This window comes from Corythoichthys intestinalis, chromosome 6 (assembly GCF_030265065.1).
Source record: "Corythoichthys intestinalis isolate RoL2023-P3 chromosome 6, ASM3026506v1, whole genome shotgun sequence".
Classification (NCBI taxonomy): Eukaryota; Metazoa; Chordata; class Actinopteri; order Syngnathiformes; family Syngnathidae; genus Corythoichthys; species Corythoichthys intestinalis.
The window spans coordinates 1,538,984-1,551,453 of record NC_080400.1 but is presented as its reverse complement, the minus strand read 5'-3'; the positions used below and the strand labels follow the sequence as shown (position 1 = coordinate 1,551,453).

The 12,470-nt window shown below is 42.2% G+C and overlaps 1 protein-coding gene across 2 annotated transcripts in view; it reads left to right on the top strand.

Annotated features, from left to right (window-relative positions):
* The window catches only part of postnb (periostin, osteoblast specific factor b), a 49,837-nt gene extending 37,964 nt beyond the window's left edge, over positions 1-11,873 (top strand). The window contains exons 18-22 of one of the 2 annotated variants that reach the window (XM_057839946.1): positions 5,238-5,387; positions 5,477-5,515; positions 5,595-5,654; positions 5,729-5,767; positions 11,452-11,873. In XM_057839946.1, coding sequence (XP_057695929.1) covers positions 5,238-5,387; positions 5,477-5,515; positions 5,595-5,654; positions 5,729-5,767; positions 11,452-11,480 — 317 coding nt within the window. In that variant the 3' untranslated portion in view covers positions 11,481-11,873. The remainder of the gene's footprint in view (positions 1-5,237; positions 5,388-5,476; positions 5,516-5,594; positions 5,655-5,728; positions 5,768-11,451) is intronic. The other variant, XM_057839947.1, reaches the window with a different exon arrangement.
* Positions 11,874-12,470: the final 597 nt, after the last annotated feature.

Below are 12,470 nucleotides of genomic sequence, written 5' to 3'. Positions count from 1 at the left end.
CTTCCCACTCTTTCCGACACCTTGCACCCAAGAGGACCTACAGTAGCTGACCTAAGATCAAGTGCCAGACAATGCATCCAGCAATGGTGTGGAACTATCTGATGATATGTAGTGACTTGAGAAGAGGAAGAATTTCTCATTCAATATAAGTCAACGATGAAGGTAAAAGTTTTTTACAGCCTCAAGCAGGAAGTTCTGATGCTGTTTACATTCAACAGAGGGCAGATTAAAATTGCAAGCAGTGACATGTTCAATACTGCTTTCACAGATCACCTCATCATCATCAGTGCAATCCTTTAAATTATGAAAGTAAACGGCCATTTGACATATCGGAATGTGGACTGTGTGCAGAATGCACAAGCGACCACACCACAGCGCAGATACAGACCACACAAGTAGACCTGTCGTGGACCCAAACGATGCGCGTAGATCCACTCTCGCAAATCCACTAGCAATCGTAACTGGGCTGGGAAGTAGCTAGCTTTGCTTTCATTCACAGCCTGCTGGCTGGCTTTAGCTTTTGTCTCTTCAGGCTCGTGAGCAGCTGGCTGTCTTATACAGAGAGATTGAAAAACACCGGCTATGGAGGGAGTTTGTTTCTTTCCTCTTATGGAGGTTATGTGCTTGGACAATTTAGCATGGGATTCTAGTGCCTTCATGCCCATTGTACCCAGCTGAATCAGTTTTTTTTTTTTGCATTAAAAAAAAAAACCTCAAACACACTGCTATCTACTGGTTTGAGCTAAAGGCAAAACAATTGTTTACTCAACCACGCTGGGCTGAATTATAATTTCCCTATTCCTCTAATATGAAGTGTATGGCCAGGTGTAAAAAAATATGTATAGTTTGGAGCAAGACATTTTGTCGTGACACAGGATTCACATGGGTATCCCGCGGGACAGGATTTTGACCCGGGGATGCGTTGCGTTCTCAATGATTGGCTCCTCCGCCCAGTACATTTATTTTGGCTACATTATTTAATCGAAACGACAAATGACACTTTTGAGGAGAAATGAGACACGGAGAAGTTAAATGAATTTTTAAAGCCCAGATATGAAAATTCAATACTTTTTCAACGCTTTTTATTGTCATTTCCAAATTCATAAATTCAATGCTTTTAACCCTCATATCGTGTTGGGGTCAGAATTGACCCGTTTTCAAATTTTCGTATGTAAAAATCAATGGTACTTTTGACATACCCAAACTTAAGATTGGGCCAGTCTTGAACCGAAAGAGATACACTGCAAATGTTTAGTATTTTCAAGCCAAGTTAATTTACAGATCATATTTAATTCACTAGCAAAAATATGGGCCGATTTCTAAAAAAAAAAAAAAAAAAGACAAGGGTTAAGACTTTTTAGGACCACGGGGGAACCCTGAGAAATACATTATTACACGCATATGCTACCTACGAAAATAGTGGTACGATCACAGAAAAGGAAAACCGATAGGAGACAGCAATGAGACAAACAAGGGCAATAAAAGAACAAGCACAACAAGAACATCACAAATCAGCCATCACTGCTCACTGCAAAAGGGAAAACCACATCACGGACTGGGAAAAGGCCAGAGTTATCCGCACCGACGAGACCATTGAGATCCCGAGGACCATCAACAGGGACGAGGGGGCGTACATGCTCTCTAGGACCTGGATCAGCATCCTGGAAGGAAGAGTGAACGGTCAGCAGAGGGCGTGACTCGCCTGTCAATCTGACAGGTGAGTCAGGCCTTCATTCATCAGCTGATAAAGACACGTCACACCAACACCAGTGACCCTCTGACGAAGTTTGCCGAAACGTCAGGTAATTAAATTACCTACTATTATCTGGTATAAAGGAAAATTTTGACTAATTTATAAGTGTAGGCAAAATGAACCCAATACAACTAGTGGTGCTATCGTTAGCTAATTATATTTACCCGTGGACACCATGTGGGGGGCCTGATGACCGAGAAGAAAGACAAGGGGAGGTGGGTCAAATGGAGATGTAATTAGGCAGGATGGAGCATTCACAATCCAGCAATGTGAAGTGGGAAACCCATTATTATGTATATCCCCTTTAAGTGTGGATATGTTGACATTCTATTCTATGCTACCTGATCGCTAATCCTGGCATCGACAATCCCTCTATCTGAGTGTGTCTAATTGCATCCAATCATGCGTAAACCCACTCAGACTTGTGATAGATAGTCTTGCAGAAAAGTGTGAATGTTGCGCAGGGACCAACCCAGGGCCCTGGCAGCTCCCCCACTAATCGGGGGTTGGCGGGAATGAGCACGGGCCAACCCTCCTCCGACAGTTCTGGCAAAGAGACCACCGCCATCCCCATTGGACCCAGGACGTTAGCTCCCGGACCATCCACACCCCCATTAACTGGCCCACAGGGAAGGGATGAGGGGCCGCGCCACTTCCCCCCATGCCTGCCCACCCACCACGACCCCCAGCCACTGCTCCAACACCCCAAATAACGCGGCATACCGTGGGACACCCACGGACCAGTAGGCAGGAAAGGATCCCTGGGCCCCTGCTAAAAGCTTTGAATAGCTTCTTTGGAGTGTCCTTTTCACGCATCTTATCATATGAACTGCTCGCATATGACCATGTACTGTATCTTGACGTGTAAATAAACTGAACTGATCCCCACTCGGAGGGGGCGATACCCTCGTGATCCGCACTGGAGCCCAAGGAGGATACCCGGGAAGAAAAGAGGAAGGCGGAAGCAAGAAAACGCCAAGAGCCACCGGGGGGTGGTTTGGGACCGTGGACCAGACCCCCTGTCATATAGAAAAGTGTGGGACCCACCAACCACCTTATTACTGTGGCTGCCAGTTCCCCGACTGGCAGTTACTACCCAGCACCGTCATGGGGTTGTGTGGGGAGGGTATGGCATTAAAAATAAGTGATCCTGGCTGAGAGGGCAGTGGGACCGCTGCATGTAACTTCTTCCCGGCCGCATATACCACTGCCCCTCATATGAATATAATGTACAGTGCCTTGCAAAAGTATTCGGCCCCCTTGAATCTTGCAACCTTTCGCCACATTTCAGGCTTCAAACATAAAGATATGAAATTTCATTTTTTTGTCAAGAATCAACAACAAGTGGGACACAATCGTGAAGCGGAACAACATTTATTGGATAATTTAAACTTTTTTAACAAATAAAAAACTAAAAAGTGGGGCGTGCAATATTATTCGGCCCCTTTACTTTCAGTGCAGCAAACTCACTCCAGAAGTTCAGTGAGGATCTCCGAATGATCCAATGTTGTCCTAAATGACCGATGATGATAAATAGAATCCACCTGTGTGTAATCAAGTCTCCGTATAAATGCACCTGCTCTGTGATAGTCTCAGGGTTCTGTTTAAAGTGCCGAGAGCATTATGAAAACCAAGGAACACACCAGGCAGCTCCGAGATACTGTTGTGGAGAAGTTTAAAGCCGGATTTGGATACAAAAAGATTTCCCAAGCTTTAAACATCTCAAGGAGCACTGTGCCAGCCATCATATTGAAATGGAAGGAGCATCAGACCACTGCAAATCTACCAAGACCCGGCCGTCCTTCCAAACTTTCTTCTCAAACAAGGAGAAAACTGATCAGAGATGCAGCCAAGAGGCCCATGATCACTCTGGATGAACTGCAGAGATCTACAGCTGAGGTGGGAGAGTCTGTCCATAGGACAACAATCAGTCGTACACTGCACAAATCTGGCCTTTATGGAAGAGTGGCAAGAAGAAAGCCATTTCTCAAAGATATCCATAAAAAGTCTCGTTTAAAGTTTGCCACAAGCCACCTGGGAGACACACCAAACATGTGGAAGAAGGTGCTCTGGTCACATTCTGGAAGAAAACCTGTTGGTATTGGCACAAGACCTGAGACTGGGACGGAGATTTATCTTCCAACAGGACAATGATCCAAAACATAAAGCCAAATCTACAATGGAATGGTTCAAAAATAAACGTATCCAGGTGTTAGAATGGCCAAGTCAAAGTCCAGACCTGAATCCAATCGAGAATCTGTGGAAAGAGCTGAAGACTGCTGTTCACAAACACTCTCCATCCAACCTCACTGAGCTCGAGCTGTTTTGCAAGGAAGAATGGGCAAGAATGTCAGTCTCTCGATGTGCAAAACTGATAGAAACATACCCCAAGCGACTTACAGCTGTAATTGGAGCAAAAGGTGGCGCTACAAAGTATTAACGCAAGGGGGCCGAATAATATTGCACGCCCCACTTTTCAGTTTTTTATTTGTTAAAAAAGTTTAAATTATCCAATAAATGTTGTTCCACTTCACGATTGTGTCCCACTTGTTGTTGATTCTTGGCAAAAAATTAAAATTTTATATCTTTATGTTTGAAGCCTGAAATGTGGCGAAAGGTTGCAAGGTTCAAGGGGGCCGAATACTTTTGCAAGGCACTGTATGTGGTGAGTTAAAAGAAGTAAATGGCGGGACCAGCAGCAGGAGGGCAACTGACACATCACCCCTCCACTCAACCGACCCCAGCCGCCCCACACCCTCGGTATATGATGCATTGAAATCAAAGGGAAGCCAGCCCTGACTGTGCGGCCCCGTTCAGACTCTGCCCGAAATCCCTGAATGAGTGTGTCTGTTGAACTAACGCACTCCATTTGGCAACTTTTCATCAAGAAGTCAGCTACCGGAAAATGATCAGTCTTTTGATTCTAGAGGAGGTTTTCCATGGCATGTTTTCAACTGACCCCCAAATTGAGTTGCTGGCCCTACAGTGAGTGACAACGAACTCACAGGCATCCCTGTCAAATATAATCTATAAAACAGATACCACAACCCCCCCCCCCCCCCCCCCCAATGTTAAACAGATGTGTCTAGTGACGTAATGGGTTGTTCCTATGCACATGTTGTAGACCTAAAAGAAAAAGTGCCAGGCAGACAGACAAGACAATTACGTGAAAAAACAAAATAGTGTAATTTCGTGACCATTAGCTGTATTAACAGTCACAGTCTCAATTGCGATTGCAATTTCTGTTTATGTTTAACACATACAGTACATAAGTATTTTTGGGCGGAACATACAAGCATGCATGCATACTAAAACATGATACACGCTAGCATGCAACGTACGCTAGCAGACAAATGCGCTATATATGTTAAAACTACAAGCAATGATTGAAATCTTTGATGGGGAATCACATTACTGCTGTAGAAATCTTTCCAATCCGGCAAAATTTATACCCATGAGCAATGTTTCGCTTTGGCTAATTTAGCTCCGGAAACCAAAGTGACAAGGGTCATCCAACAAGAACCTTCCATCACCAAGGTTACCCGGGTCATTGAAAGTCAACCGTCAATCACCAAGGTGACCCGAGTCATTGAGAGTGACCCCACCATCACTAAGGTCACCAGAGTTGTCTCGGGTAAGTTTTAGTAACTGAACACAGGAGGAGTTTGCTAACGTTTGAACATTCTGGACTGTCATTCAATTGTTACTGGTTTGTGATCTCAGGACCTCAGTCCTCCGTCAGTGGAGGCATTTCTGTGGACGGTCAGTCAAACCCTTTTACAAAATGTTATTAAACTTGAATTCACCATTATAATCTTGAATTACTCTGTTCCTTCTACAGCCTCCACCATCCACACGGATAGCAATTTTGACGGCGAGGGACTCGTCAAAATGATAAAAGGTGAATTTTTAAATGAGCGCTTTGTTCGTGCTCGCAGACATTTGACCTGATGATGTTTACCTGCCTTCGAATAGAGAGCGGTTTAAGGAGAACCTCTTCCAGAAGAGTTTTAGGTAACGCTGCGATTCAGATTCTTGCTGCTGGGAAAAGCTTTTAATATGGATCGGCTTGCTAGCTGGTTGTCGCACAATGGCCTTGCTTGGAAATAGACCTAAATATGTGTACTGCTGCTGTTTAAAATTTAACATGATTTCAACCATTTCAGATTCACGCGAACACATTTGAGGTGGATTCGTACAAAGCCCCTCAGAGTGCCAGGGTAGAATGTTTTCTTTTTTTTTTTTAATAGCTAATCTGGACCCAAAATTTAGTCATCTGTACCCAGAGTTCACTCATCTGTACCCACAGATTACTAAACTGTGGGTCCAGATTATCAAACTGCATTTTGGTAATCTGTACCCACAAATCACTAAACTGTACCCGTATATTACTAAACTACCCACAGATTACCAAACTCTGGGTCCAGATTGCCGCAGTTCAGTAATCTGTACCCACATACCACTAAACTTTACCCACAGATTACTAAACTGGTCCAGATTAACCATTATAAATCGGTAACCACGGTGTCCGGATCATTGCTGAACTGTTGGTACAGTTCAGTAATCTGTGGTTACAGTTTAGTAAAGTGGGGGTAAATATTACTAAACTGTGGGTACAGATCACTAAACTGTACCCACAGTTTGGGTAATATTTGGGTACAGATTACTTGTACTAAATAATCTGTGGGTCCAGATTCCTAACTGTGGGTAGTTTAGTAAACTGTGGGTACACTTTAGTGATATGTTGGTAAATATTACTAAACTGTCCCCACCGTTTAGTAATATGTGGGTTCAGATTACTAAACTGTGGGTCCAGATTGCTAAACTGCAGTTTAGTAATATGTGGTAACATATTACTAAACTGTCCTCAGTGTGGTTATCTGTGGGTACAGAATACTAGTCAAGTACAAAATAATCTGTGGGTTCAGATTACTAAACTGTGGGTCCAGATAAATAAACAATCTGGACCCACAGTTTAGTAATTTGTGGGTACAGTTTAGTGATATGTGGGTACTGATTACTAAACTGTACCCACAGTTTAGGGTCCAGATGACTAAACAGCAGTTTAGTAATATGTGGGTACAGATTACTAGTCTAGTACTAAACTATATTACTAGTTTAGTAAACTGTGGGTACATATTAGTAAACTGTAATATTTTGTACTAGTAATCTGCAACCACAGATTACTAAACTGTGGGTACAGTTTAGTAATCTGTACCCACAGTTTACTAAACTACTAGTAGTAATGTGGGTACAGATTACTAAACTGTAATGATTAGTACTAGTAATGTAATCTGCACCCACAGATTACTAAATTGTGGGAACAGTTTGGTAATCTGTACCCACAGTTTACTAATATGTCTTGACAGATCACTAAACTGTACCCACAGTTCAGCAATGACCCGGAAACAGTGCTCACCAATTTATTTGGGTTAAACTGTACCCACAGTTTAGTAATGTGATTACTAGTACTAGTACTAAACTAGATTACAGTATAGTAATATATCAACGCATATTACTAATCTGCACCCACAGATTACTAAACTGTGAGTACAGTTTAGTGATCTTTACCCACAGTTTACTAATCTGTACCCAAAATTCAGCAATGACCTGGAAGCAGTGGTCACCAATTTATTTTGGCTAAACTGTACCCACAGTTTAGTAATCTGCACCCACAGTTTAGTCTGGACCAACAGATTCAAATGGATTGGGCGTCCACTAGTGATAATCTCATTCAAATTCACAGCAGAAGCATGTAAAGACCTTGTGTTTCTGTTTTATTAGTTGTTTTGTAGAATATCCTAGAATGATTTCCCCGCCATATCGTGAGGTCATCGTTATCGTGAGCCTTGTATCGTATGGTGAGGTACCCAGAGGAGTTCCCACTCCTACTAGCAAGTATCTCCAATCCCAATCACCATCCTATCCTTGCCTCCTTTTACAGATGCATGACAGACAGACCACCACACACACAAAACATAACCAGGTTTTTAGATCTATTTAAATTTACAACTTCCACGTGGTTGGCCTTGAAAGGACAATTACAAAACTCCCGACAGAGACTCTGGCTTAGTAGAACGTCTGGAAACCGGTAAACATTTGGCTGCTAGGCAACCAAAAAAAAGCATCCAGAGGCACATATTTCATTTAATCCCTGGTATCTATTTTATACGTATGTTACTCTCAAGGTTCATGAAGGATTTAAGGATTAGGGTTAAGTGGCCAAGATTTTATGCAATCATAAACTTTGTACGTGTATGTTACGATGGAAGATCGTTTTCAACACAAAAGCAATTTGTGACCATCTCAAAAACAGTGGAGGAAAAAAAAAATCCAAATAACTGCATCCAGTCTGCAGGCATACCTGATTCCAATCCAATTCCTCTTTGAATCTGATCTTTAGGGCTGACTGTTCACACTATTTTTTTGAACAAGTGTCCAAATCAAATCTGGGCCCGTTCAGTCTGGGCCACATTTTGACACGCCTGGCAGGTTTCTGCAGCCACAAGGCGTCATCCAGCATAGAGTGACGTCACAGACGGTTAAAACCCATCCGTGCTGTTCAGATTGAGAAGCATCTTGTCCTTATCAGATATGGTTTGTGGTTTCTGATCAGATTCTGTGCTTTGTGACTGTTCAGACTACAAAAGAGCAATCCAGTTTCAATCTGGATGGGCTACAAAATCAGATTCAGACTGCTATTCCAAATGAATTCTAAGGTTGCATCCAGACTGCACGCAAATCTGATTCCGATTGGATTCCTCTTCAAATCTGATTTTCAGGGCAGACTCTTCACTTTTTTTTAAGCAAATGGCTGAACCAAATCAGGGCCCGTTCAGACTTGGCCACATTATTGACACTCCTGATAGGTTGCAACGAAGGCGTCAGGCAACGTAGAGGCCTTGTTCAGACTGGCAGGCAAAATCTGATTTTTAGCCCATCCAGATTGAAACTGGAATAGATATTTTGTAGTCTGAACAGTCACAAAGCACAGAAAGCAGATTTTTGCGAGACGGATTGAAACCATGTCATATTTGGACAAAATGCTTCTTAGTCTGAACATCTGAAATGGGATTTGACGGTCCGTGACGTCAGTCTTTGCCACAATGACCTGTCAGGTGTGTCAATAATGTGGTCCAGTCTGAACAGGCCCAGATCTGACTTGGACACTTGCCAAACATAGTGTGAACAGTCCGCCCTAAAAATGAGATTTTAAGAGGAATTTCACTGGAATCAGATATGCCTGCAGTCCTACTCATACTTAGCGATTAGTGCTTTAGCTCAAATTTTGTATGCTTAGCTTGTGTATGTGACCAGGCATGCATTAATGTTGCGCTGCGAAGCTTATTACTGCTGCTCATCATTTAGCATCCATCATCAGTGTTGCCAGACTGGGTGGGTTCCAACCCAATTGGGCTATTTTCAGAGATTTGGGGCGGGTTGTTAATATTTTCAAAAGGTACTACTTTTGACAAGGAATGAACTGTTTTGATTAGTTTTAATGGTAAAACTATGAGCTATGTTCAATTACAGTACATTGCGGTATCTTCTTTATTCTAATTATATCTGGTATTTTAGCGCCTCCACATGTGAAGCTTTGAACTACGTGCAATTTCTGATTTCTTGGTGCACGCTTGACGAAATAATTCCAAAAATGACAAAACAAAGATGCGTGAGATGCACAGTGTTTTCATTCATTTATTTTCCCAGCTGTGTACAATTGTTATACATAAAAAAAAATTCAGGAAGCTAAGGGGCATAAAAGTTCGATTCAATTTTTGCTAAAAATAAAAAATTGCCAAAACATGCATACATTCATTTCTAATGGCCCAAATTTCCCATTGATTTCCAATGGCCCTATTCGCCTGTTAATGAATTCAATAGCACAAAAACTTAGCAGGAAAAACCTGTGTGGTTATGATTTTTGACCAAAAACTTACCTATTTTGACATTCAACTGGCGCCCATGTAAGTCAATGCCATTGACAGCTATGTACGTCCAAATTTCCCATTCATTTCCAATGGCGGGAAAACCTGTGTGGTTGTGATTTTTCACCAAAAACCTACCATGTGAGCCCACTGACATTCAACTGGCGCCCATGTAAGTCAATGCCATTGACAGCCATGTACATCCAAATTTCCCATTCATTTCCAATGGCGGAAAAACCTGTGTGGTTATGATTTTTGACCAGAAACTTACCATTACAGCCCATTGACATTTAACTGGCACCCATGTAAGTCGATGCCATTGACAGCCATGTACGTCCAAATTTGCCATTCATTTCCAATGGCGGAAAAACGTGTGGTTGTGATTTTTCACCAAAAATTTACCATTACAGCCCGTTGACATTCAACTGGCGCCCATGTAAGTCAATGCCATTGACAGCCATGTGCGTCCAAATTTCCTATTCATTTTCAATGGCAGAAAAACATGTGTGGTTATGATTTTTGACCAAAACCTTACCATTAGAGCCCATTGACATTCAACTGGCGCCCATGTAAGTCGATGCCATTGACATCCATGTACGTACAAATTTCCAATTCATTTTCAATGGCAGAAAAACATGTGTTGTTATGATTTTTGACCAAAAACTTACCATTACAGCCCATTGACATTAAACTGGCACCCATGTAAGTCAATGCCATTGACAGCCATGTACGTCCAAATTTTCCATTCATTTCCAATGGCGGAAAAACCTGTGTGGTTATGTGGAAAAACCTGTGTGGTTATGATTTTTGACCAAAAACTTACCATTACAGCCCATTGACATTTTACTGGCACCCATGTAAGTCGATGCCATTGACAGCCATGTACAGTGGGTAGAACAAGTATTTGATACACTGGCAAACCGTGTAGTGTATCAAATACTTGTTCTCCCCACTGTACGTCCAAATTTCCCATTCATCTCCAATGGCGGAAAAACCTGTGTGGTTGTGATTTTTCACCAAAAACCTACCATGTGAGCCCACTGACATTCAAGTGGCGCCCATGTAAGTCGATGCCATTGACAGCCATGTACGTCCAAATTTCCCATTCATTTCCAAAGGCGGAAAAACGTGTGGTTGTGATTTTTCACCAAAAATTTACCATTACAGCCCATTGACATTCAACTGGCACCCATGTAAGTTGATGCCATTGACACATATGTAAGTCAATGCCATTGACGGCCATTTACGTCAAAATGTCAACAGGTCGCGTCCCCGAAATGTCCCCAAATCAACAGGAAGTGACCTCATAGATCTGTGTCTCCCGCAGCAAAACTCCCATTGCCTATTTCTGTAGAAATTGCATTTTCTAGTTAGGAAAGGTTCAATAAACATAAAGAACTACGAACTCCCATGATTTTTATTGGTGAAACGGCAATGATTCCGCAACTACTAATTCACTATTATTATTTTTTTCCCCAGTTATAGTATCAAAACATGTATTGAGTTGAATAAATTGTGTACATCTTATCTTGGACGGAAGGTTGTCATTTCATTGAATTGAGCGGGTTTTATGCAGCGATTGGGCCGGAAACCGTCTTTCCCATCTGGCAACCCTATCCATCATCTGTTTTCTGTTGTATAAATCTCCTCTCAGAACGCTGCTCCTGCTTTGCCAAAATGTGATATTTCCACAAAGCGATTGTTGACTCTTCAAAACACCTCTACCTCGGAAATAACTAATAAAAAACCTTTTCCTTATTGTCTTCCAAGCTGGCGGCAGGCGAAGAGGAAGGGACTGAGCCGAGCCAACCGGAGCGTCGCGGCGGGTTAAGAGCGACCGGCCGACAAGGGAACGCACTCGAAACGTCATTTCAAGCGTACTCTCGGTTGGAAACGGAAATCTCGACGCTACTTTGAACGCGTATCCGCTTTAAGGGCCGCAAATGCGAACAAATGAACATTCCGCCGTGGCTTTATTGCACCAATAAAAGATCAAAACAGTTCAATCCTACACTTTTCTTTTTTTAAAGCAATGAAACACAAGTAGATGATAAATGATCAGTGGAATGATGTTTCTTTTAAACTTGTTAAAACAGTTTCACGTGTCTCTCATTTCCAACAATGTATCCATCTAAAGGGTTTCCCTGCTTTCAGTCTTTTTTTCCCCCCAAGCATTTTCCAATAAAGTACATTCTTTGATATAAACATGCCACTTTTTTTTAATTGGACACCTGACGACAACAGCCTTAAAAGGTCTTATTTCCAGAGTAGACTTCAAAATGATGCTGCTTTTGTCTATTTACAAGTTTTTCCAAGCGCAAGTGTTTAATAACGTTCACATCTTTCAAGTTGTATTCATTGAAAAGCTGGCCGTCTGCTGCCGGGAAGCTCTTAAGAAGAGATTTTTTAGGTAGAAAAACCGTGTTTAAAGTGCGTCCAAATGGACTGGCTTGCCGTACTGTTAGCACTGCGTGTTTGCTTTGGGTGTTGAAAGTAAGTTTTGGATCACATTAATCAAGAGAAACGCAGTTTGACTGAGTGGGAAAATGGCATCAAGGTGTTTTTGTTTCTAGCTTATTGGATTTCCCTGAACTATAAGTCATTGTGAGTCAATTCAATGTTTTTAAACAACATGGAAGTACATTCCAGGAAGTGGAAATTATCAGTTCGTGGGCTGCAATAGCGTACCGCACGAATGCTATTTTTAGACCGCAAGGCTGCCTGACGTCACCATCGTAAACCGGAAGGGGGTCAACATAGAAGCGCACTCGCATACAATCAATGATAGT